The sequence below is a fragment of the Microtus oregoni genome, unplaced genomic scaffold (genome assembly GCF_018167655.1).
Source record: "Microtus oregoni isolate MIOR12 unplaced genomic scaffold, Mior012 000082F_ref0000272, whole genome shotgun sequence".
Lineage (NCBI taxonomy): Eukaryota > Metazoa > Chordata > Mammalia > Rodentia > Cricetidae > Microtus > Microtus oregoni.
This window is the reverse complement of record NW_024544542.1, coordinates 3097320-3125135: the sequence shown is the minus strand read 5'-3', so window position 1 is coordinate 3125135 and position 27816 is coordinate 3097320. Positions and strand designations below refer to the sequence as shown.

Genomic DNA, 27816 nt, shown 5'->3' with positions numbered 1-27816 from the left:
ATGTGTGGGCATAAGTGTCCTTACTTTCCATAGGTGAGATGATGGAGGAGAAGGGAAAGAAGGCTTTTTCTAGATGCCGCCTCTGTGATATCAGATGTCTCACCTGAAGATCTATGAGCCACTGTACTAATGACTTTCCTCATTGATGTGACAAGACACCTGACAAAGTCACCTTGAGGATGGAAGGTTTGCTTTGGTTTGAGGGGATACAGTCCATTGTGATGGGAAGGCATTGAGGAGCAATGAGGGAAAGTGGCTTGTGTGTTCACAGTCTATAAACAGAGGGGCACCAATGCTCACCTGACCTTCTCCTTTCCTTCATTTTCACTCAGTCTTGAACCCAACCATTGTGAAAATGTCACTCACATGCCAGATAGACCTCCTTTCCTTATTAGACTTTTCTGGAAACATATTCACAGACACACCCAGAAATGTGTCTCCTAGGTGATTCTAAATCCAGTCAATTTGACAATAAACCACCACAGCCACAGATTCTGCTCATTGTGACCTTTTACAGCAACACTAAATGGACTAAATATCCATGAAGAAACTTCAGTGAGTAACCAGTACATCTTGGTTGTGTTGCTCATGTCCTCCCGCTATAGCTATGGCTACACAGTTCATACTATGGAGCTGAGGATTTTCTCACACTTACTGTTACCCTCTTCTCACTTTCGTTTCCACTCAGGTTTCAAGCTTTGCTAGCTGGTGTTGGTGTGCTGTGTTAGTCTTATTTGTGTACGCATGTCTATGTGCTCAGTTTGCAAATACAGACGTCTCTGGCTTTTGATTTGAGGTAGTGATTTGAGGCACGATGTGTTCAGAAAACAAACAAACTATACTTCAAATTTTGAGTTTTGATCTTTTTTTTTTTTCAGATTAGTGATACATGGTAAAACGTTTTAAAATGATGCTGGGTACTGGTAGTGAGCCATGGCCATTTAGGTGATTTTCTACAATGTGTTGTATCACTAGGGTATGCAGTAAGGTAAATGAGACACACTTTCAAGTTACAATGTTTTCAACCTACAATCTTTGCCAGGACATGACCACACTGTCACCCGAGAAGCACCTATATTTTGATATAAAGAATCAAGTGTAATTGGAAGTGTGACATTCCTAACAATGACGTCTGGGATATCAATAGTACATACTTAATACTCACCATGTTGAAAAGGACCAGACAGCTGGGGAAAGATCATCCTGGAGAGAACAAATCCCTACTTTAAGGTGACAGACAGCTTACTTAGTGAGAAATACACTCCCTGACCCAATCCCACTAACTTTTACCAGTTAGGAGAACATCCTGAAAAGGATGTATTTTTTTCTTCAGAATATTTTCTTTCTTTCTTTCTTTCTTTCTTTCTTTCTTTCTTTCACCTCAGATGTGATCAAGTATTGGATAACTATATGTCAGAGTCAAATGATGCAATCTACATGTAGACTCAAACTTGGTGGTTCCTTAAGATTAGGGAAAAGACAATCCCTCAACTGCTTGGTAGGTCTCAATGTATTTGGTAGAAGCCCTGCATTTCTGCTTGGCTTGCAAGATGCCAGTGGAAGCTGCATTCAAGAGGGATTTTTTGTTTTAAGTGTACAAGGGATGCAGTGGAAAGAAATAGAAGTCCATTGCTCTTGTTTTCAGGAACCACTATGGAAGGTCATCAGTCTTTTGGGAATTTGCTCATTTAAACAATGGTCTGGAAAACGTCAGAGTCAATTCTTCCCAGCTCGCAGGCTTCAGATGCTAGGTCCCAACTTTGCATCATTCTTTGCCATGAGGGTGGCTGTACTGGATAGCTGGGTTGTGTCAGCTTGAAACAAACCTAGACATAGCGGGGAAGAAGCTGTCTTAATTGAGAGAGCCTCCAAAAGAGTGGTCCATAGGTAACTTTGTTGAGCATTTTCTTGATTAACGATTGATGCGGAGAGCCAGTCCACTATGAGCAGTACTGCCCCTGGACAGGTGGTTCTGGGTTATAGAAGTCACAAGGAACAAGCCGGTAAAATAGCACTAATCCACGGCCTCAGTTTCTGCCTCTAGGTTCCTACCTTAATTTCCTCCCCCGACTTTCCTGTGTTGTGGGAGAGGAAGCCAAATGAACTCCATTCTCTCCAAGTTGCTTTTGGTCAGTGTTTTGTCATAGCAATAGGAAACACACTAGGATCACGATCCTCTTGCTCCTATTAGCTTCAGGTCTCGCTTCCCTCCGTCTCACCCACAGACCCTCTAATTTCCGTGCACAACTTCTTTGTCAGACCTGCTTTAAAGGGAAATCAACTCAACTACTTTGCATTTCTATAACTGATCTAATTACATATGGGCTCCCACTATTCTTTAGGAATACAGCTGTTTCTGCTGGTTACTAAGGTGTTTATAAAAAATCCCATATACATTTAGTTATTGAGTCTTGAATAATTTCTGCCTTAATGTAATGTACTTGTGATAGAAAACTTAGATTCACTCATAGAATTCTCAATTCACAACCAGTTTTCTAGAACCATTTTATAATGTTTTCATGTTGTCTGTACCATGTGTTTTTACATATTATGAGAAAGTGAAATCAACCTGCAAAGAATATCTGTAGAATAAAAATATTTAGGCATTTACATATTATAAACCTTGAAGCAATCCAGCTGATATGTGTGCTGTATAAGGAGGTGTATGAGAGACAGATAAATTGTACATAAAGTTTTATTTAAATTTTCCCCTTCCAAGCAAGCATCATTTACATTCTAGTGCTGTACAAAATTTACATTCTTTGTGACTTTATTCACTTTTCATTTCTGGAAGTTTGTATCTCTCTGAAATACAGAAAGTGTTATGTAGAGTTTTCATAAATGCCTTTATTTAAATTGGCCAGTGGAAAAAAAATAAAGTGAAGAACAAACCTAAGGAAAGCTGAAATTCTTGTAGAAAAGATGTTTGGAAGAAACAACGATGGTTGAGAATACACTTTCTGAAAGGGCACGTGCTTTTCTGGATGCTGGTGGGTGTTTCCCACGCTCTTACTGTCTTTCCTTATGTATTCATATGTTTTCAAGGAAAAAAAGGAAAGCTGATTGCACTGGTTATGTATATATATATTCACATATATATTTTTACAACGGATCCTTTGGATCTGAACATACAAATAAATACAAAAACAACGAAGATTGCACTTTTCTGTAGAAACATTGTTGGATTCTGGCATGCCCAGCCATGGTGAGGTGCTCATGAAAGCTACCATGAGGGCATTTGTTCTCATCTGTGGCTTCCTTTACCTGGTATTTTAAACATCACATTTGTTGAAGGGGTCCAACACTTCTTTGTAATTAAAAAAATATTTAGTCACTTGTCAGTGCCAGGTGTTGCTCAAACTCAGATGAGCTTGAAAGTCAAATTCATGTTTCTGCTAGTTTTGCTTCTCTGATTGGCCACAAAGAGACCGCGTCATGCTCTCTTGATCTTTCTGAGTTCCTAAAGACAAGCATCAATTCTCACTGAACCCAGCGCAGGCATCTCTGCTGACGAACGGAGGAATAATGAGAGCCGAGTATCTGAAGCCAGCCAAAGGTAAGGAAATGTACTGTCAGGTACTGTGAGTTTGCAAGGTTTATTTTAATAATTATTTTAAAATATTCATTTATTTTTATTTCACATGTACAAGTGTTTTGTTTATAAGTATGTAAGTGCGCTGCATGCATACCTGGTGCAATGCTGCCCTGGAACTGGAGTTACAGATGGTTGTAAGCCGCCATGTAGGTGCTGGTAACCAAACCCAGGTCCTCCGCCTGGGAAGTAAGTGCTCTGAACCACTGAGCAATCTCTTCAGCTGAAGGTCATGTGTTTTAAGATTCAGAAAGAAAATTGAGATCTTTCTCAAGAGAAAGTTTTTCTTGTATGCCTGAATTCCTGAAAGTGATTTGTCAGCTTTTATTAAGGATTAAACAACTTGTTATGCGACAGAATTTCTGAAATATTCTGTGATGAAGTTTGTTGGTCTTATCTTTTGAGACAAATTGTCCTTATGTTCACTACATAAAACACTGTAAAAAATGAGGAATCACAAGATTCTGGGAGCTGAAGAACAACTGACTGTGCTTTGTTTTCATTTTCAAGGACAATAAAAGTCACGAAATTAAGACTCTGGCAGAGAACAATGCTAACGAGACCAACAGCTGAGTTTTCCCTGATCTCCTAAGGAGCTGTAAGGAATACAAACTATGATTGTGTAGAAACAAAGATGCCCATCTTCCATCTTCTGGGGTTCTCAGTTGCTGTGTTACCTATGGAGTTGGTGAGGAAGCCAAGCGTTACAAGTACAGAATCAGTGGCAATGTCTGGAATGCAGGGTAAGCATTCTGGTGGGTCAGATTTTGAATCATTCATGTACAAAATATCCTCCAAATGTCAACGCCTATCACATGCAGTTAGGACACAATGCACGATACGGGTCTTAGATCTCTGGGGCCAGTCTTCTGTGGTTTCTTTCTCTTTGCAAGTTTAGCTCCACGTGAGTTTGTGTAGAGGTGGGACATATTGAAACCAGTCTGCTATGGAAGAGGCTGTCCCTGCAACAAGTTGAGTTGCAGACCACGTCTGTTCTAGAACAGGTCTCTTTTTCCCGTAGTGACTTGTAATTCAGAAAGCAAAGGTGTCTTTTGGCAGTTGTACCATTGGAATGCATGGTTCCCGCAGGACATCCGCGTCACCTGCCACTGCATCCTAGATGTGGCATTGTGCCAGGATTTCCTGCTGTTATTTGTTGTAGGGTACACAGGCTGGTAAGATGACTGTTGCACAGGCTGGGCCTGCCAGGGGTTCAGCCACATCGCCTTCGAGTTCAGTCCAGGTTCCCTTTTCTGGACAGTAGCAGATCGTAGACGACTTGTAGGCACCCTGGAACGGCAGAGCAGGGAGTACTTAGGGGAGGCGCTAGAGCAGTAACAACCAAGTCATTCTTCACAGCTTCACTGGGAAGACCAACTCTCTGCTCAGCCTAAAGCATTTCAAGTGATCTCAATAGGTTTTAAGCTGTTGTGTTCCAAGGAAATATTTGAAACTAAAATTTCAAAATTGTGTAGGTGTGTGTGTGTGTGTGTGTGTGTGTGTGTGTGTGCGCGCATGCGTGCGATCAGGAGCATGTATGTGTATGCAAGTGAACATGTGTTTGCGGAGGACAGAGACAAACTCTGGTGTTGCTTCGCTCAAGTATCCATTTTTCAAGACAGGATCTCTCCTGAGTTTGGAACTTGTCAAGTAGGTTGGTGTCTGCTTTGACTATCTTCCCAATGCTTAAACTAAAGCCACAAGTCACATCGAGAGTTTTTGTTTTTATGAGGGTTCTAGAGATTAAGCTGTGGTCTTTATGCAGACAAAATGGGACTTTACTGACTAAGCTATCTACCTAGTGACAGGTAGTGATCAAACTCAAACAAATACCTAGAACATCTTTGGTGTTCAATCATCACATCTAATCATTGGCTCCAAAATGGGAATTTTCCAGTAGGTTTGAATTAAAGAAAAAAAAGACACACATTATTATTTAAATGGTGGAAGTAAATCAATGTTAGACTGTGGCTTCATTTCTTTGTTTTTATTTTTTTACTGTGGAGAATGTGAGCCAAGATAGCAAAGCATTTTAAAGTAGGCTGAAAACATCTCCGCATGTTGACTCATTTATTTTCAAGAGGCCACACAGCAAATGGACAATGACTTTAATTTTGGTGCCTTTGTCAACTTTAAGGCTCATGCTTGAGTGAAAATTTCCTTGCCTAATTAAATCATAGGGAACAAATTAAAAACCCCAACAAAAGTCGTGGTGTGTTCTGAATGTATGTATATTCTTAAGGTCTGCTCGAATGCATCTCTACTCTTGGAGTCAACAATTGGCTCCAGAACAGGCACATGTGGGAAAGTCTAAGTTTATGCATCAACTCATAGTTGCCTTCTATAATTATATTGATAATTATATTAATATATGATTAATATATTGATAATTGTATTAATATGAGGAATATTAATATATTCCTCAAAACTTTGTATCATAAACCTGTTGGATACAAAGTAAATAAAGAAGTTATTAAAACTCCAAGTTGATCTTGTAAAGCTAGCATAGATCAATAAGGCAATGCAGAAACAGACATCCATTGTGAGAGTAATGAAACTGACTGCTAGACCCGAGGTCTCTCCTGATTTGACAGAATCTAAACCCCTCCTCGACTTTGCAATACTGAGCTCTTTTTTCTTTCTTTTTTTTTTGACAAAAATAGCATAAACCCAAAACAAAAATGCGAATAAATGAAAAGCTTGACCCTAATCAACTCCTGACTAAGTCTAGTCTGAGGAACTGTTCTAAATGACAACACAAGGAGCTTGTTAGTCCCACAATGTAGGGTATTCTGGTTAACAATGAAGTGATTTGTCAACAAGTCAGGGAACACAAAGTGGAGCAGAGGAAATGTTCTAGACGAGAGGGGTCTACAAGACACAACAACCAAATATGTGTGAGACTTGCTGGATCTTAATTGGAATGTTTTGATTTGAAAAATACAACTTTTTTTTTTATAAACCAATAGGGAAAATTTGAGTTTGGATTGGACATGCAGTTTTTGGGTGTGATAAAATGATAGTATAAAAAATAACTTTTTACATAAGCGAATAACTTTTTTGAAAGATAAATACTGAGATCTTTAGAAATACGACATTTAGGATTTGCTTCAATGCTTTCATTTAAACTTGAAAGGAAGGGTCTATTGATGGATTGTGGCACTGACGACGGGGAAGAAAGGTCGCCCATCATTTTAATTTTTGCTTATGTTTGGAAATTTTCATGATGGAAGGGGGAACGAAAAGCAAATTCATGCCCTAAATAGAATTAACAGACATTGAAGAATTAATTTCCATGTTTTGCTTCTTCTGGTCAGAAGCTTTTCAGATTGTTTTATTGAATGTCTACAGGATATTTGAAAAATAATTTCATTTTGACTTGGAGTTGGAAAGCAGAATTACAAACACATGGGTATAAGAGTAAGCTGGAGATGGAAGACCTGTTGTGGGACAGTGGATGGACTAGCAAGTCATTCCTACTGCACCCTACCAGTCTGTCTTCCTGCTTACAGAGCTGTGCCGCCTGCACACAAACCTGACATTCCTAAAGGGTATGGGCAGGGTGATAGCACAGCTGGGGGGAACCAGCAGAAGCGAGCACACACAGGAGGAGGAGAGACACACGGACACGTACCATACTCCAGCTGTAGCCCCCCACCAGATAAATACTGTCATCAAGCACCGCACAGCCGGGGCCACTGCGACCCTCCAGGATGGGGGTCTGGAGAATGTTCCACTGGTCGCCTTTTGGGTCATAGCATTCCACAAGCATGACGTCAAGGTGGGAGAAACCTAGGTGACAGGAAAAGGCAAGCATGGAGAAAAAGAGTGACTCCCACAGTCCTTTTAAAACGAGGAGGGCTGGAGCTAAGAAGTCAACTATTGTGTCTGTGAAGACACAAATGCATAATTTTATTAGTGAAATTGGGAGACATGTCAGAAACTTCTAAAAAACAAAAATAAACAAATAAACAAACAAAAACTCCCAAAGACTCCAACAGACTTTGGGTGTTTGGAATTAACTCAATCAAGAATGCTCAAGTAGGTATCACAAGGTTGATTGCATGGGGGTAGACTCTATTAAAATGATTTATTGTACATTGTTTTGAAAGATTTAAGACAACAATGGTCAGCACAACTAGCTTTACAAGCACCCATGCCTGTTTTGTTTTGAAGATGACATCTGCATGCAGAGGAATGGGCATCAGAACTCAGACATCTATAGGCTGAACCATATTGCTTTTCTTGAATATTTAACTCTCTCAAAATGGTTCAATCAACTAAAATTCATTGTTCTGGGTCTTAAGCCTTTCCTAGAATCTGAGTACATATAAACAACTTCAATGATGAGCAGAGACTTTTTGAAGGGTCAAGTTTTGGAGTTGGGGCTCTAAGCTCTGAGAGTCTTCTTCCTCTTTGCTGCCTCTCTGCTTTTCTGTGTGTGTGTGTATGAGTATGTATGAATGTGTGTATGTGTGAATGTGTATACATGAGTATGTGTGTGTATGTATGTTTGTGTGTGTGAGAGTGTGCATATGTGTATATGTATGTTTGCATATGTGTGTGTGTATGTGAGTGTGTGTGTGAGAGAGAGAAAATGTGTGTGTGTGTGTGTGTGTGTGTGTGTGAGAGAGAGAGAGAGAGAGAGAGAGAGAAAGACAGACAGACAGAAAGAAAGAAAGAAAGAAAGAAAGAAAGAAAGACAGAGAGAGAGAGTCTGTGTTGACTAGAGGTTAACCTCAGATATCAGTCTTCAGGTCCTACCCACTTTGTCATTTGAGACAGGATCTGCTAGGTGACCGTGAAGGTTCCACCAAGGCTTTTTAATCCCTGAACTAAAGGCAGGGCTCCTTCAGAAGAGTCCAGAACCTACATTGTTCTTGGTGACCTTGTTACAAACCCAACTGTGAAAAAAATCTGAGAGGTAGAAGGGGGGAGCACATGGCTGTAACTCATCACTCATGAAACTGAGATGGGGGTGGGGAATCATGGTTTCAAGGCTAGCCTGGGCTACATAGAAGAAAGAGGGGGGTGTTCAAATGATATTTTGTTTACTTAAATGCATGCTATGGCTGTTTTCTAGCTAATAGACATACATTAACTCATGATAGGCATACATTAACTAATATCCAGATTCTTCAGTCATAGTTAGGAAGACAAGTTCCAAGGAGTAATTTTCCTTCCTGAGAAAGCAGCCAGGCCATTTCAGGCTGCTAGCTGCTTATACACAATGACGCAGATTGGTGCGCTACAGTAGAGCAATGTGCCCACTGCCATTTCTCCCCCTGGTTAAAATGAGCACACGGGAAGGATTCTAGATTCTGCGGTTCTAAGTCAATGCCAGGGGAACGTGTGCCTTCTCTGTCCTTCCTTCCATACGTACTATAGATGCTGAGTACAAGTCTCACAAAGTGACCGGGTCAGTACCCCCCTTTACAGATATGTTGTAGTGTGTCTTGAGCGGGATGACACAGCATTTCATTTATTTCAAAGCAGGACTCAAACCATAACCTTCCTTTGTCTTTATGACTCCCGAAACTATGTATATAATTGTTATTTATATTTAAATAATATAATAAACACACATGTATATGAATGAGGCAGGGTCTCATGTAGACCAGACTGGCCTCAAATTTGGTGTATAGGTAAGGATGATCCTAAACTTCTGATTCCTCTGCCTACTCAGTTCTGAGATTATAGGTGTTAATCGAACTCCATGCCCATTTTCTGAGACGCTAGCCTTGAGCCCAGGGCCTTATGAATGCTAGGCAAACACGACCATCTGAACTACAGCCTCGGCCCCCTGCTTCTGTTGCGTGTCTGTCTATGCTTCTGTGTGCACAGTCACATGCTTCTGATGCATGTCTGTCCATGCTCATGTGTGCACAGTCACACTTTCTCTTACTTAGACTGTTAGTGTACAATCTTCCTGTCCAAATATAATCTGGAATATAAGAGTCATTAAGACATAGATAAAGTCTTAGGAGAATGAAATGAAAGTATGCTTTATTTTGAGAGCCACAAAATTAGTCGAGAACACTGAGGTGAGGAAATAAAAGGGGCATTGAAATTGAAAGGAGCAAAAAGAAAAGAACCATGTGCAGTTGAAGACAGAGTCCTTTGCTATTGTGGGGGCGAGGGGCACGGAGAGGAGCAGGAGGCACACATTAGGGCATCATCTTTTTGGCTGAATGTGAATTTGAAATATAGATATAAAAGTTAGCCTGTGCGATTTGTATTAAATTTATGTGTAAATACAGATTAGAAAAACTTTCCATGTCTAACCTACATTTGGATTCATATATTACAGTCAGATAAGTGAGCACACTGATTTTACTATTGATACCCCAGGTATGCCTGCTTCTGTCACACTCAGGAGCTGGCGGAGATTTTAGAGTTCAATTTAGAGCAGTTTCTTAATTTTTGAGTTGAGGAAACTGAGGCCCAAAGTAGGTGAGGCAAAGCTCAGTACCATGAATCTGTTTCCCACCAAAGACAGTGTCCTACACACCCGCACGATTCTAAGGTCACATCAATCGGAAAAGGTCTCAGTTATAAACGTATCCAGAGAAGGAAAGCAGCTAAGAAGAGATTTTAAAATGCCTTAAATTATATAAAAAAGCAATTCAATTTGAGAATCATAGATCATTTGATATGCAATACTTAAAAGAAATAATTCTAAATTTAGATACCACATTTTTGCTTTAAGAAAAAAAATCCATACAATAGCTCTCTGAACCTGTGAGAACAGTTCTTTATGATTGCAGCAAAAAACAATTTTCTGGAGGACAATTCATTACTACAACTTTGGAGATAAGGAATAATTTATTTCACTGGTTTTCCTGTTACGACAAATTGTGCTTTTTCAGATATTAATGGTCTCGTTTCTTCCCCTTAGACATCATTATTCATTTCTTTAGTGCATATGGTAACTTAAACATAATCCTATCTGCAGAATTAAAACACAATAAATGCTCGCTCCAGGGTACTGTTAATTTGCACACAGTAGATTGTAATTGGTCAACATGGTTTTTACATAGTTAGCTATGATGATCTAACAAGAAATCCTGAAGCAAAGAGTGTGTGATGCAAATGTTACTGGAATAGGAACAGAATCAAACAAAACCCCAACAAACAAACAAACAAACAAACAAGAAAACACCTTTCAAATGATTCCCTCCAATTGCGTATAAGCGATCATTCATCACAGCCAAAGTGTGGATGGCGCGTTTTGTGTTCATGTCTTGTTTGCGGGCCCAGACATCCATGACAGGGTCATAACAATACAACCATGGCACATACTCTCCGTTGTGCACACCCCCTGTGAAAGACAGACACATCGGAGTCAAGGAAGTGCCTTGAACGATGGCTTTGTAAAGAAAACTAGAGAAATGGCTTGCCTGAAATATATATTTTCCCATTGTGCACTGCTCCTGCATGGGCTGCCAGAGGCTGAGGCAAAGAGGACACATAGCGCCACTCGTTGGTGTCCAGGTTGTAGCACTCCACACTGGACAGGTAGCCGGTTTCATTCCTCCCGCCAATCACATATAAATGCTTGTCCAAGCGGCATGCGTAGAAACTGGCTCTCCTATAATGAAGGAACAGCTCTCAGTAAATCTATGGGGCATCACTTTTGCAATGGGTAAGGGATACTCAGTCAGCCCGTGAAACGGGGGAGGGCTGCAAATCTTTGACCATTACTGATCTGCCTTCTAAATCCAAGAACCTACGCGGCAATCCTAGTCATTTCCCACCCGATTAGCACCTTTGGTGTTGAAATACTAAGAAAGGAGACAGCAACTAGTGCTTTGTGTCTGGTCTTCTCTCCTTGCTTTTGATACACTGCTAAAATGTTCATTAACGCTGGGGATATTTGGTGCTTTCTAAGGATATCATAGTTCAGTAAGACACAGTGAAAAATGAGGTGGATAATGTAACAATAATAAATTATCTTGACATTCACTTTCTTTATGGTCCTTCAAGGGTCATTGTTCCCAATTTATTAGAAAACTGCATCATCAAAATTTCTCTTCAATTATCATTTTTCCCCTCCTAGTACAACTGCAAGTAGAATAACTTTTGTGAACTTTGTATAGTCTTTCTATATATTTGATTTTTAACATATATATATATTTGACTCTTCTAACAGCGATTACAGGAGTTTCATCCAGGGAGCTTTTGTTATCTAAAAAGGCTTCTGAATGATTCTAGTTCTCTGTTCAAGAAAGGCTGCAGACAGTGTTTGCCCGCTAGACTTGCAAAGGCAAAGTGTATGAAATTCATTGGAATTCATGTGAATTAGGAAGGTGATATTGAGAAACTAGATTTATACTTTCAGGAGAAGAAATGAAAAGAAGTGAAATAGAAACTGTGTTAATGGAAGAAGATGGAAGACATAGCTAGTTGGAGGTGAGAAGTAAGAAAGATGAAAGGCTCAGAAGTGTAAGACATTCAGAGTTACGATGGACAGGCCTATGATGACCAGGATGGCACACATGTCCAGTACAGAATCAGTATCATTGCTAAGTGTCAAGGCCCTGAAGGACACGACTTAGACTGGATTAATTAGTAGACTCTATAAAAATTGATGCTAAGATTTTTGTGCAGTGTCAAATATAATATGGACAGTGCTAAACATTTTTATCAGGTCCTCTGTATTATTTGGGAATTTTCAAGGTTGTGTGTATTAAGTACTGAAACACCTGGGGGAAATCGCATGACATCTTGATGTACAATGTGACTTACAAAACGTGACTGTCTAGTGTGGTTTACTAGGTGTGTGACCTTTGACATGGCACATCTTCCATCAGCCTCAGACTGTTCTCCAGTAACACGAAGACAGTAAGAGAACCTTCACAGGGTATATGCAGATATGTTCATGTGCTTGTATCAGCACCCAGTATTTGTTCTCAGAAACTGTCAGGTGATCTTTATCTGGATAAAAAGTTTTTAAAAGTTGGCTCTCATGAACTCTTCCTAATATTATCTGAGGCTCTAATATTAGTGTTTAGGACCAGAAATGTTTTGGACATCAGGAATCTTCATATTTAGAAATATACAGAGAAGATGGGGAAGGGACCCAGATAAACACAAAATATATTTCCGTTTTATATGAACTTTATACACTTACTTTTTGTTCAATATTTAAACAAGTACTTACATGCACAAAGTATACTTTTTTATATAGAATCCACTGAATTGAATTAGTGCAGGCGTATGGGGCCATCCATTGGACTATGGGACACATGCCTAAAAAAGTGACTTCTTCTAGCTGATAGCTACCAATAGCTCTTCAGCTCAGGTTGGGGCTTTGAAATCCCTCTCCATCCATACTAGAATTTCACCTGGCTTGATCTTCTGCAGATCTTGAGAAGATAAACACAGCTACTGTGAGCTTGCATGTGCAACAGCCAACCAATGTTCAGAAGGTAGGCTTTTCATAGTACTCTTCCCTATCCTCCAGTTCTCAATCTTCTCTATCCTCCACCCTTAACAATATTTCCTGAGCCCTGATGGGAGGGATGTTGCTATTGATGTCATTTATATGGCTGGGCACTCACAGTTATTGATTCTTAGCACTTCTACTGGTTATGAACGTCCGTACTGGTGATTTTATACAATGCTTTCAATGTGCTTTCTCTCTCTCTCTCTCTCTCTCTCTCTCTCTCTCTCTCTGTCTCTCTCTCTGTCTCTTTCTGCAGTGAACGTGTCATTTGAAGTCACATGTAAATCACACTAGATGAATTTCAGATTACAGATGCTCAGCTTGTGATACTGAAGCAACGGCCAAAGTGTCACGTTTGCTTAGATGATTCATCACTATTTAAGTGTAACGCTGTTTGGAGACGATACTGTGTTATCATCTTGACAGCCATTATTGACCATTTTAGGCTGATATTTTGACCATGTTCTCCTTTCTACATCTCATCCACAGTTTTGAAAGATGTATATGCTGTGGAAGGCTGGAAGGTCATGATAAACAGTAGCAATGGAAGGAATTAGAAGGAGAAAAGTGGGACAAAAAAAATTAAAGGTAGCCAAAGTGAAGGTTATTTTTTGGATTCTGAAACTGTAATAGTGTGTGTGTGTGTGTGTGTGTGTGTGTGTGTGTGTGCATGTGAATCTCATCCAAGTAAAAATTAGGATTTTAAAAGTGGCAAAATACGGTTCACAGAGTTGGTCCACTGACTTCTTCCACTTGAATAAACATATTCCAATTGCTTTCTAATGAATATGATCTATCAAAATCATTTAATGCTCTTTTCTTTGCAATTTAAAATGTTGTGTTGAAAAGAATGACACAGGTCTTCAGAAGGCACACATCTCATTTAATCATGGCCACAGAGAGGTCAGTGTGCTTCTTTCAGATGGTTCTGAGATGGGTTTGGAGCTCTCTGAAGGATCATTTACGGACTGCAGTTGGTTGTTTTCCTCTCTTGACTCTTTGCTACCCACCTCCCAAATAAATACACATGGAAACTCATTGTTTCTTATAAATGCCTGACCTTAACTTGGCTTATTTCTAGCCAGCTTTTCTTAAATTATCCCATCTACCTTTTGTTTCTGGGCTTTTTCCATTTCTTATTTTCACTCCTTTCTGTGTCTGACTGTGTGGCTGTGTAGCTGGCCCCTTCTTTTCTTGCTCCTTCTCTCCTTGTTCAAGGCTCCCCAAAAGCAGCATGCTCTTCTGCTCTGCCCCCACTTGAGAACCCTAGCTACACACGGTTCTTCCCTACTACTTTCTGTTGACTCTTTGCTGACTCAGACTCCTGACCCCACGTTAATTTTATTTAACAAACAAATGTAGCACATCTTCAATTACTAGTCCCCAATCACTAATTGCAGTAAAGAGTTGAACTAGAGTGTAAGGTGAGACCATGGGTTCTTCTCTGTACTGATCCAGAAGATGACATGAGTCACGAAGACCATTGAGAGTGTGAAGAACAAGGACATTCCTTTCGGCAGTCAGAATTCCACTTCTCTAGTTCCCATTTCAGTTTCTTCTTTTTATCTGATCTGGGTCCTTGCCCTCTGACACCAAGTCAACCTGTCAGAACTGGTTTCTGTTTCAGGCAGTGGGACCCCCTCTGATGATCCACCTGTACTCCCAACACCAGACACACACTGGATTTAGGGTCTAAATTGGAAAAAACAGCAGGTTTCACCTCTTGACTCAAAATGCTGTTTTTAGGTAGAAATCCCTTCTGACATGATGGTGAGTCACCCCAGATCCCCTCTCATGGCCAACTTGTGTGTCCCTGAAACGCATCACAGAACAAGGGCTTGGTGGTCTGTCTACACTGAATACCTGCCACAGTCTTAGAGTTTACCAGACTAGACCTTTCCCTCCTCTCCATAGAAAGACACACTTGGCTTGTGATCCTTTTTTGGGGGGGGGGGGGGTGGGGGAGTAAATTAAGACTATTAAACATTCCTTATGGAATCACATTGTTGTAAGTTAAAATTGTTCATTTCTTCCTCCTCTCACTTCTTTTTGCTCTCACTGCCAGGAGCAATATTTAGCAAATTTTTTGAGATAAGATTACAAAAGTTTACTACTAACTTTTACAAATAAACTTTAAACCCTGTTTATTGTAAGATCTTTAAAGGTAATTTTAACTTTCAGGGTAATCTATCAGTACCCCATCTCTATCTATTTATGTATTATCTATCTATCTATCTATCTATCTATCTATCTATCTATCTATATCATTTATATATCTGTCATCAATCATTTTTCTATCACTTATTTATCATCCACCTATTTATATACCTACATATTGATCATCTAGATGCATTAAATTATATTTATCCTAAAGTGTACGACTAACTTGCTGTAACCTTAACCTAGTTTGAATTGCTGACTTACATCATCAAGTTGAAAACATCAGATTTTTTTTCAAGCTGAATATTGTCTCCCACAGTTTCTTTGATAGTACTTAAGTTGGGGAATATTTTGGGCATGTTAGCTTCTAGCTTCTCAGCCAGTGAAACAGAAGGCTGTTGTTGCTCCCAAAACTTTTGTCCTCATATTTTAGACTGACTAAGGGGTAAAAATGCTTCTTTATTACAAAATATGAAGTGGCTATTTTACTTTAAAAATAGAAATTATCAAAGCATTTTTCTTGTTCTAAAGTTTTCAATTCTTTCCTCTCTTGCTGCAGAATCAAATCCTAAATCTTAAAACCAAAATAGTTCATAAGCTATGATGATATTTTGTTTGTGCTTTAACAAATAAAGGTTGCTTGAAGACCAGATTGAGGAGCTAGCCACACTAATTAGCCATAGATGTCAGGAAGTGATGGTACACACCTTTAATCCCACCACTCGGAAGACAGAGGTAGATGGATCTCTGTGAGTTCAAGGCCACCCTGGGCTACACAAAATTAAATCAGTCTAAAAAAGAAATAGAGCCAAATGGTGGTAGTGTACACTTTTAACCCCTGCACCAAGGAGGTGGAGATGGGAAGTGATATGGCTGGATGGAGAGAGGAATACAAGACAAGAGGAGACAGTAGCTTAGCATTCAGTCTGCGGTTTTGTAGAGACCCCATTCAGTCTGAGGATTCCTAGAGACAGAACCACTCCCATTTAGACTAGAATTTCATAGAAGACAGAATATAGCTAGGCAGGAAAGACAAAGTGAATACAGGGAGAAAGAAGGCAGAGTCACGGGAGGCAACAGCAGATGCTGGAGAAGCAAGATGTGAGGTAACAAGCCATTAGACTTGTGATAAAATATAAACTAATAGAAATGGGTTAATTTAAGTTGTAAGAGCTAGTTAATAATAAGCATGAGCTAATAGGCCAAATAGTACATAATTAATATTGAGTCTCTGAGTGGTTATTTTAAAAGCAGCTGTAGGACCAGCAGATCAAGAAACATCCAGTTACAATCAGCATCCATTGTTATTGCTATATTTCTTATTAAATGTATCCATCGACAATTCCATGCACGTGTATGATGCATTCAGTTTACTCTTACCCTTCCCCTCTCCCATCTCCAATCCCCTATTCCCTACAAATCCCTTTCCTAGCTTCACATCCTTTTGTGTTGTTTTGTGACTCACTGGGTTTAACCAGGGCTTTCCATGTGTTTAGGATGTGTCCCCCTGGGGCCACAGAAAACAGATAAAATACCCAGGTGTGCTTGTTTCTTCCTCTCTTTGGTTCCCTGTGCTCCTGGTGTTCGTGGGATCTTTGGTCGTGTAAGTTTTCCCTTTTTCCTCAATTATTAAAAACTAAATCTTTTGTATTGAGCTGGTCTTGTTATTTATCAATCAACCATGCCCTTCAGCCATTGACTTCCACTGTGTACATTTAAAATTGTATTTCCATTCAATCTTTTGCTTGCAAATTCATAGCTGGAAAGCATGGAATTTATGAGCTCACCCATGGTTGAGTAAGCCTAGAGGTTGTATGTCCAACTCCCTGCTGAACAGAAAGGGCACTCAGCAGCTTTAGTAGACCTCGCTGGAAGATCTGATTAGGTAAAAGAACCTAGGAATCTGTTCCCAGATCTGTAAGGGTGATTAACCCCTGAGATGACTCACAACACATTTCTCTTATTCTCAGTCAATCTGGTAACTTCTCCGCATATAAGAATGTCTCAGCAGTCTGGCAGAGAAATAATAGAAACAGGTAGAAGAGGAACTGCTGGCTTGATTCATGATCTATGTCTTGTAAAATTAACTTAAATGTTTCAATAAGTATCTCTGGTCTTGAGTTTCTCATCTATCTTGGGTTTCTTCCTCCTATGTTTAACCATCACTTAGAGCACCAGTGCCCATTGTTCTGAATGGAAGTCTGGCACTGAAAGAAGGTGCACTCATTCGGGTGAAGGCTCGCAGCCTGCAGTAGAAATGGTGCTAGAAGGCCGCTGGGTGAGGTCTGCTTTTTCCCACTCAGCTCGGAGGGAGTTATTTGCTGTATTGGGTTGATTGTTCTACATCTTAAAATAAAAAAGGAAGAAAGAAAAAAAAAGAAAGAAAACTTCTTTTACTGAGGACCTGACATGATATACCATAATGACTTCATGAGAAACGCTAAACAGTCCATCCTGTCAATGGTGGCTGCCAGGCGGCGACAGACCATAGCAGATCTTTTTGTCAGGTCAATGAGCTGCTAAAAATTATCTAAGTAGGACCTTGCCATGATAGGCCACCCTGCCTCAGAGGAAGTCATTATAGACTATCAAGTAAACAATACACATTCTAAAAAAAAATTACTAATTAGGTTTTGTAGCAATACTTTCCATCCTTAGGGGCTCTATAGTGAGATAATTGACCGCGACGTGGGCTATGCTTCCCAAGCTGAAGGCATGAAGGTTAATTATCATGGTGTGTAGCCCCCAGTAAAGGGGATGGTGGTGATGAGAGAATGACATCTCAAACATGTGTTGACAATTCTTGTGTAAATAAAACTTTCTAGAAAATGTTTTTTTAAAGGACAAAGTAAGACAGTTTCAGTAACAGTCACTAGAAACTCACCCCCACAAGAAAGGGATGGAGTGTTCTGGAGAAAGACAGCAGGAGGCTTGTGGCTCAGGAAGTTTGTGAGGATGTGGACTGACTTGGTGATGTTTCTTGAGGCACAGTGGAGAGACTGAGAGATTTGCTTAAATGAGCCCATGGTGTTTGACATATCGTCTAGATATTTTAAATTTATAATGTGAAGTCTCCTCAAAGAGTCTCATTTTTATCTTATTATTTTAGAGGATTATTTCCTCATTTGAGACAGGGTCTCACAGGGCAGTCCAGGCTGGCCTCCAAGTCGTGATCCTCCTGCATCCGGCTTCTGAGTGCTGGGATTGTAAACACGCGCTTCTGTGCCCATCTAAGCGAGTTTTAATTCATGTATGTGGGGTGGGAAGATATTGATCTTCTTACTACATTTAAAATAGATTTATACTGTCTTGCTGTAGAAATCCCATTTTAGAATATATGCTATTTCATGAAGATTTCTTTTAATATGACATTTGTGCTAAGGCTCTAATTTGATCTCACTGCAATCTGCTTGAATGATAAAACAGATGTGGAGGGAGTTCATTTTCTGAATAAGGAAGAAAAACACAACCGATGGCTTCTTCTCTAATTCTTGATGATGATGAGGAAGTAAGCTGTAGTTTATTGACATAATCTTATTGGACAATTTACTTAAAAAGATGTCAAAAGAGTCAAGTGCTCAAAATCTTACATACACATACATTATCATAGGTGTACAAAGACATGGCATTATGACTGAATACAGCTAGAAGAAAGAAAATATCTATCCATGCTGCCCTTTGGTAGCTAAGAGACTCGGGCAAACAGACTATGCATAAAAAAAATGGGATGGCAATTTTTTGTTTTGTTTTGGGGGACAGGGTCTCATGTAACTCAGACAGGCCTTGAGCTTCCTGATCTTCTCGCCTTCATCTTCCATGGCTGGCTAGGACTCTTTTTTAAAGCTAATAAATGGCCTGTTCTTAAAGAAGCACATATAAATGACTTGAATTCTTGCAATATTAAACTTAAATATATATTTAAATGTTAAATTTCCAGTTTTAAAGTTATATATTAAAGCTAATATTGAATACTTCAATATTTAATATAAAAGCTTTTGTGTTGACATGCAGACCACTGTGAGGGTGACATTCTGTGTTTTGAGAACTCACATATATTACTATTGATAATAACCACATAACCGGTGGTTAGGCAGTTTTTTCCAAAATGTGATCACTAAAGTCCAAGAAGTTAGGCTGCATAATTTTTCTTCCTATGTTAAGACAGAAACATGACTTATTCTTTTTTTTTTTTTTTTTGCATTGGTAAAGATAGCAATGCAACTTGGGAACCAAGGTTAGTACTTTGCCTTGTGTCTTTCATGGACTCTGTCCAGTGGTCCTTAGCCACGCTTCTGTACAGCATTCTCACAAGTCTCCAACAAAAGAAATGAGCACTTACCTTTCTTGCATGGGTGGAAGTTGGATCCAACTATTAAATCGGGGATCATAGCGGCTGACAAAATTTGTGCTATGTTTTCCTGTAAAAATACATTTGAAACATTTAAAACCTAGACCCCTTTCTTGGTTTGTACACTTACCCATGTTTAAAACCTCTGTTGTCAGATTTAGGAAGCATGAATTAAGTCAAAGGACTCTGTAGCACAGCCTAAGAGACAGGAAGGAACTTCCTCGAACGCGTTTCCTTTCCCCATTCTCTTATTGCTGTGGAAAGACTCAACACAATCAACCATAGCAAAACCAAGTGCTTCATAAAGTACTCTTTTTAATCAGCATATTAGTATAATTTTTCCTATATCTTGATATTTTTGTGTTTTAAAAGCAAGAAGCTATTGCCTAAAATTTCTTTATTTAGAGAATTCCTTGTATGATATTTTTGGTTAGTTTATTTTAAATAAATTTTCTTCCTAAAATTATTAAAAACCTATATTCTAGAAAAGTAATAACAGCAAACAAGAGAAAATAAAGAAAAATGCATGCCTACTTCTCCGTTATTAGCAGTTATTTTTACTGACCCAAGAACCCTAATATAGTAGAGACTTTTGTCCCCTCATGGAAATAACATCTGTCATGACAATCAGTCTTGTGTCACGCTTATCACAGGAGCTCTGTGTGTGCATTTGGGAGATGCACCGTTGCTGTGACGTAAACACAAGTGCATTTGCTGGAACTGGAGCAAGCGAGAGTCTTCTGAGCTGCTTAGCCAGCTTATCCCCTCTGTTGAGCTTAAAAAGCACATTAGAGCTTCAAAGGTATTAAAATGGATCTTATTTTGCATACATATTGACATCAAAGCAAGAAATGGAAGTGAAAAAGTATATTATGCTTTTCATGTAATACTAGAGGTGGTAACCGACTCACACCTGAGGCCTCGACCCTAAACGTTGCCTTTGCACATGGCTTGTAACTAGGCACTGGGTACCAGATGCCGCCCCAGAAATAAGCAGAGCATACACATGTATGTGCACACATGGTTGAGATATGGTCAAGTTTGAAATCTATTTTACGAACTTGGTCAAATACCATCTCCTTTTGTGCAAGAGAGAGTGTGTCACTAAGGATGGCGGTCTGAGTTTAGCCTGAGGGACTAGCTGGTTACGTCACACGATTTGTTGGACTGACAAAGACTTAGCAGGGATAACTATAATCTAAGGCCAGATGTTATGAAGTCATCTTTGTACTTAACCCAGAGAAGCCTATAGGATATCAAAACAAAGCAACTGCTAATCTAGCTACTGGATAATGCTACCACTGCAAATCTTGGGAGCCATTAGCTCGGAGTTACTATTTAAATGTACAGGACTAGATGGAACTATGTAAGAAAAGAGGATGGAATTGGAATGTAAGGAGTCTTAAGAGTGACTTCTGGGGTAGGGAAAACAATAAAACAACAAAAGAAAGCATGGTATTTTGAAAGTCAATTAGTGTTTGTGAAAGAAGGAAGGAAGTAGCTGAGACAGTGAGTGCATGGCCTTGACAAGTGCTGTTTCTGTGATCTGGTGCTGGGTAAAGTCAGTGGGAACAACTCAGGAGAGACTCATATATAGGGACACAGAGGTAAGAGGTGCATAATGATTCCTAGGACTTCTGAAGACAATGGAAGACTAAACTAGAAGACATGGCATCAAGGGAGTGTTTTGGCTGCCAGGTGGTGGGGGTGCATGCTTTTAATCCTAGAACTCAGGAGGCAAAGGAAGGGAGATCACTAAGTTTAACGTTATCCTAGTCTACAGAGAGAGTTCCGGACAGCCAGGGATACACAGAGATACCCTATCTTAAAACAAAACAAAAAGAGAGTGTTTCTGAGGTCATTTTTAATGTTTTAAGCTCAAAAAATCATGTAAAGTTCTTGAGCTGGCAAACAGGACCAAGAAACAAACCTTAGATTTGAATAGAAAGAGCATCAAGAAGAAAACACAGTGAGAATCTGACTTATCCTCAGGTGTTCATGTGTTGAAGGCTTGGTTCCTGCTTCCAATGGGCAGTGTTGCTGGGAGAAGATTGAATCTCAAGGGTGCTAATGAAATCAATGGATTAATCTAGTAATAAGTTCATCACTGAATGGGCTAGTAGTGTGTGGAAGGGAGAAGCCAGGTCCTTTCTAGAAAGGGTCACTGGCTGGGAAAGTGGTCTTTTCAAAAGATGCCCTGGTTTTGAGCAGACGAGAAACTCATAAAACCACTCAAAGGATTTTAGGGGTTGCATGGATGTGATTAGGAGTTCATTCCCATGCGGAAGTGTTGGTAGTTCAGGACAACTGACGATAACTGAACTTTAGCTGGTGACCCACCGAAAGATAAAGACGGTAAGGATGACCCAGATATTGCAAATAGGGAGGCTCCAACTCAATAAAAACTATCCAGAGTCAGCTGGATATTTTGAGTGATATTTTCTGGGGGAGGGTAAATTTGTCATAATTTTCTTGAAGATGAATGTATTATTTTTGGTACTCCAGTTTCAAGGTTAATTCCAAACTGCATTTAAAGACTAGAAATGCCCACAGGAGTCAGAACCCACCTACCATGGGTAAGACTGTTTCTGTATGAAGAATTTCTGGTTGGAACAAAGGGTCTGCCATGTCTGTTAATGGGTCAGAGAAGTGGTTTTGTGTGCTGGGCAGCAGTGGCACAATCCAGAAACCTTCATTTCTGGAAGAATGGAAGTGAACTTGACTCCCAGGGAAGGTTCAGGACAGTCTTGTTTGAAAGGGTATGAGTTAAGAGAGCACCTCCAGAGGCAGGGATGGTGGCATGAGAGAGGTACAGGTGGAGGACTGGGAAGATAAGCAGGGCAGAGTTTTGAGGTTGGCAGATGAGATAATGAGCCTCATAAAAGTGAAAAAGTGGGCTTGCTATTTACTTTCCTGGGGCTTACAGTTGAGCGTCTTCTCAGGGCTTGAGGGGTGGCTACACATGAGGAATTTTATTTTAACTCTCCTTCCCTCTTCTCCATCCTCTATCCATCTTCTCCCTCCCCTCTTCCATCCTTTCCTATAATTACTAGTCCCTGTCTCCTCTCCTCTCTTCCTCTCTCCGGTCTTCTCTGCCTCTCCCTACTATTTCCCCTTCCATTTTCCATCCTTTTCCTTTTTCGTCCCCACTCCTTTCTTCCCATCTTCTCCAGTCTTTCTACTCTCTTCTCTTTTCTCTCTCATTCCCATTGTCTTTCCTTTCTCTCCCCTCCCCTCTTTGCCTTCATCTTCCATTCCAGAAGGGTCTCAGGAGTAGTCTAGACTGGCTTCAAACCCTGCATCCTCCCCCCCCCCCTTAGTGCTGGGATTACAGGCTTGCCCTACCACATTGAGGTCTTCATTTTCTTTCTGACTCTCCCTTCGCTTCTCATCTTGTGAAGATGCCCCATCACCAGACACCAGTGATGATTATTAATAAGTGAGGAAATGGGACAGTTTTTAGTCAATGGTACAGAGGAACAGAATTGGGGAGGAAAATCCCCTCTGAGTTGTTTGGGGAGTTAAAAGTGGTAAATGCAGATCAAGTATCTATCTATCTATCTATCTATCTATCTATCTATCTATCTATCTATATTCCAATAGCACATATGCATATTAAATACATCCCTATTGCTAGGATGTGAAGCAAGCTGATAGGAAGTAACATTTCCAAAGTAGTTTAGTAGAAGACTTTGTGTGTACACTGCTAGCTGGTCCAGCAATTTATGTTTTCTGACCTCCACTTTTGGTCTTGAAATCAAGACCACCAATATATAGAATTGTGTATTTCTGCTCAATGAAGAACATCCTTATGTTATATGAGCATGAACTGGAATTCAAAATTTTTTATTTTTTCAAGATACACCTCTCATGAACCATTTTCATATGAATAGACATTGAACTTGAGTTCTCATGTTTAGACAGATATATATGCATATAACATTTGAGCCATATATTTAATTGTTCTCTCATTTAGTTATTATATGAAAATATTTTACATTAGCACCAGGTATTTATTCTCTGAATTAGTTTTAGTTGCGCAGGGCATGGTGATATGAAAATCGCACATTTCTGAGAGGTTCAAGTCCTCTCAGTGTTTGCAGATGTGAAATGACTGGAGCTTTTTGTGAGCAAGTGGGAGACTCTTCCCACTGTTGCAGCTCTTGGTGAGACTAAGGGCGAATCACAGGTTTTTTGTTTTTGTTTTTGTTTTTTTTTTAAACCGCAGTTGACCATATGGATGAGAAATACTTACTCAGACAAACCTATCATGGAATCAGTTCCTTTCCTGTCATGGGCGGTGTTTCCCTACAAGGATACTCTTCAGGCTCCCTCTGCACATAGAAAAACTCAGGCTACCATAGATTCTGACTCACAGGTGCTTCTGAGGATTCATCGAAATTTCAGCATTTTTTTTTCTGACTGAAATACTGAGTGCTTATCAACTATCACTGCTAATTCTAGCAGAGTCTACTGTGGTTGGGCAGATGGGAAGAATGTGTAGGTATGTGCAAAGTATTTATGGAACTGTGGTAAACAGTTAGAGCAAATAGCCCAGGTCCCTTAGAAAAAGATGCAGCCACGTCTTAGTTGTAATGTTGGCTGATCATGGCCACAGGTACAGCTCTCACTGAATAGGCTGCCTTGCCTGCTGCTTTTACCTTCCACCTGGGGAAGGCGCCAGCCAATGACTTGTTAGAGTGCTTTTTAGTTGTAATACATTCCTAGTTGACAAGGGGAACCAAAGGCTAGCTTACTTGCTGCTGGTATATCCAGTTCCCTTCTGTTTAATGAAGCCAAATTTCCATTTGGAAGTTTCCAAGATTTTAAAAAGGAATTTTATGGATAGCCAGAGATTCCAGGTCTGTAACTGGGTTAACACTGAAATTAACATGCAACATATATAAGCTCTTCTAAAACTGCCTTCTGAGCTTCCTAGCAGCTAAGTCGGAGAAGGGACATTGATTGGCATGATCAGTGATGCTGATTACGCGCTCCCCATGCCCTGGCACTCTGGGCTGACATGGGGTGTTTCCTATGTGCCATGTGAGTCTCCTATGTTGTGCTCTGAGGTTCCAGTGAGCGGCTCCAGCTCAAAGTGTGATTGTGGATTAATGAGTCTTTCTGCCAGAGCGTGTTCATGCAGGATTTTAATCCTGGCTGCCATTTGTTTCCGGGTAGGTAGAGTGAAATCAGCATATTCCAATGGTGTAGTATGGGTTTCTCAGTTAATTCAAAGACAAAATCTTGATCCTCTTGACTATTGATAGGAATATCCTCTAAATTTTCCCCAACTTCCAGACTAGTTCTCTTGGAGATATTTTTGATTCTAAGTTGAAAAGCAAGATAAGAAGTTATGTTTTCTGGCCTATGCTTATGGAGCAGATGTGGTGTGTATGTGTGTATGTATGTGGGCACGCACATGCGTGTTGCTCACACATATGTGCATGTGTGTAAAATGTGTGCAGAAGCCAGAGGTCAAGCTTAGGTATTGCTTCCCCAATGCCCTTCCCCTTTTTTCTGACAGGTTTATTTACTAGCCTGGCTTTGAACAGGCTGGGCTTGTTGGTTGGTGAGCTCCAGAGACCACCTCTCTCCAATCCAACCCCGGCACTAGAATTAAAAACATACACCACCAGGCCTCGCCTTTCATATGAGTCCTCAGGGTCAAACTTGAGTCCTCAGGCTTGTACAGCAAACACTTGATCAACCAAGCCATCATGCCGAGCACCTCCCAGGAGCTAGTTTCATCAGTTTTGGAGGAGGGTAACACTTGGACTGGCTATGCTAGCACTGTGACAAAGTATTTTCATTGCATCAACAAAGCCCTGGGTTTAAGCCCTAACACTGAAAATAAAATAAAAAAAAAAGACAGGTATCATAGCTCATGCCTGTAATTCCAGCACTTGGGAAATTGAGGCAGGCCATTCATGAGTTTGAGGATAGCCTAGGCTGCATAGTGAGGCTGTCTTTTTTTTTTTTTAAGGGAAGACTCATACGTGTAGACTCATAAGTTTTCTTTTCGTTTTGCTTTTGAAAGCCAAGCTGTGGTGGGGAAGATTGATAATTTTAACAGAGACCTGTAGAAGAGTGTCCAGAAAGTACATTGTGGTCGGAAATAGGACTTCTTAAGTTTTTCTTTTCATGTTTTAAATTTTTAAAGAACATTTAAATGATTGATTGATTGATTAATTGTGTGTGTGTGTGTGTGTGTGTGTGTGTGTGTGTGTGTGTGTGTTAGGGGTGTTGTGTGCATGCCATGGTACACTTACAGAAGTCAGGACAACCTGTGGGAATCAGTTCTCTCCTTCTACCTGTTGGTCCTAGGGATTGAACTCAGATTATCAGGCTTGGCCAAGAGCTTTCCTGGCTAAGTAGTCTTGTGGGTCTTGGGTTGTAGCTTTAATCTGAGCCTCTCAAGAACAGATTCTTTGCTGATATAAATCCAGTGGCTTGCGATGTGATTACTTGTGCACTCTATACACTTCCAATACAACAAAGATATAGAACTTGAAAGCATCTTCTTTGCGTAAGGGATCTTGTATGTGTGTGTGTGGGGGGGGGTTGCATGTGTGTGCACTTGTATGTGGATATGAAATGACAGCCTCATCTGTTATTCCTCTGGTACTGTCCACCTTAACCTTACCAGGCAGGCTAGATAGACTAGCCAGGGACCCCTAGGAATCCCCCTGTCTCTTTATCCCTGGTGCTGGGATTACAGCATTGCTACATTTCTTTCTTTCTTTCTTTCTTTCTTTCTTTCTTTCTTCCTTCCTTCCTTCCTTCCTTCCTTCCTTTCTCTCCTTCTCTCTTTCTTTTTAAATCTAGTTTCTGGGGATTGAATCAGGTTCTCGTGCTTACATGACCAACACTAACTGACTGAGTGGTCTCCCTCTTTTTTAATAGGGGGCAGTCTGACTTATTTTCTTTTATGATTTTCTAGAGGGAGCAGATGTTATGATTTTTACACAATTTGCCTTGGTGCAGATGCTGAAAGAGAGCATTCACAGTAAAATAGACACAGTATATTTAATTTCAGTGTGATGTTCTGAGGTTTTAAAGTAAAAATGTGTACCTGCAAGCTGGTTTATGGTGTCTTAGTTATAATTATCACTGTAACACAGAAGGCTACAACTGTGGCTCTTCCCTCACTTGCAAGCTTTCTAAAACAAATCACAATCATTTTGCATATTCTGCAAGACACAGTGTTTTCATATTCGATTTGGGATGTGTACCAAAAGGTTTTCTTTCATTTAGGAAGGCATCACAGTTATAGGAAAGATGGCAGGTAACCTATGGAAGACACACTATAAAAACTGCCAAGAAGACAGTAGGCGCACTAAGTTTTTGGTCCTACTTACTGCAAAAGAACTTGAAGCAGGGTTCCGAGCTGTATGAGAAAGAATATGCTTATCGCAACCTTGTTCTTATATAGACAGAGTGGGAGGAGAGTAATGGGTGAAGATCTGAACAGCTGCAACTAACTCAACCTTCCCCTGGGAGTCCTTGCTTCTGCTGGTGGCATTTCCCCAGGGATGGATAAGGACAAGGGCTGGGTATCACTGTGAAGCTAAGTCCCCTGAGAACTGGCACTTGAATGCTCTGTTACATATGTCCTCAACTAGCTCCTTGAGTATCCTCCCGCCCTCCATCAGCCAACCCCATGACCTTTCATTTGCCTGTGTTGCACAGAAACATATTTTCAACGCTAAGTATAAAAGAACCGGACAGCATCCCTTTACAGTGTGTACTTGTTCAACATTGCTGTGGTCTCTTGGAGCGGTTGACCCAAAGCTCATCTGCATGGAAAATCTTTGTTTCACAAGATGACGGTATTTACAGGTGGGAAGTTTAGGAGGTAGACTGTATGGGAGGTCATAAGTTCATTGGAGCCATGTCTTTAGGTATTGTGAGACCCTGCTTATCCTCTCTCTTTCTCTGCCACCATTGATGTTATAATGATTCTTTGCTCACTCTGTGATACAGGGCCACCATCCACTGCTCCCATCAGAACTGAAGCACACAGTACCTCCCAAACCATGACCTCAATGAACCTTTTCTCTTTAAAGTTAGTGGCCTCAGATATTTTGTTGCCCAGTTGAACAAAGCAGCTACAATTAAAACCGTTCAATAGTTACCATTTGGATTCCACTGGTCCTCTCCACCCAACACGAACAGGAAGTTTTCTACCTCTACAACGCAGTGGTGGGCACTGTTGTAAGGCATAACTGGAATCAAGAAAAAAAGGACATGTAAAACTTTCCAGTA

The 27816-nt window shown here is 40.2% G+C and overlaps 1 protein-coding gene across 1 annotated transcript in view; it reads right to left on the bottom strand.

The window, feature by feature from the left end:
* Positions 1–2729: 2729 nt before the first annotated feature.
* LOC121441868 (kelch-like protein 14) overlaps positions 2730–27816 on the bottom strand; it is a 109020-nt gene continuing 83933 nt past the window's right edge. Inside the window, exons 4-9 of the mRNA XM_041643197.1 lie at positions 27687–27776; positions 19540–19618; positions 10993–11183; positions 10755–10913; positions 7227–7384; positions 2730–4882 (exon numbers count right to left, since the gene is read on the bottom strand). Coding sequence (XP_041499131.1) covers positions 4742–4882; positions 7227–7384; positions 10755–10913; positions 10993–11183; positions 19540–19618; positions 27687–27776 — 818 coding nt within the window. The 3' untranslated portion in view covers positions 2730–4741. The remainder of the gene's footprint in view (positions 4883–7226; positions 7385–10754; positions 10914–10992; positions 11184–19539; positions 19619–27686; positions 27777–27816) is intronic.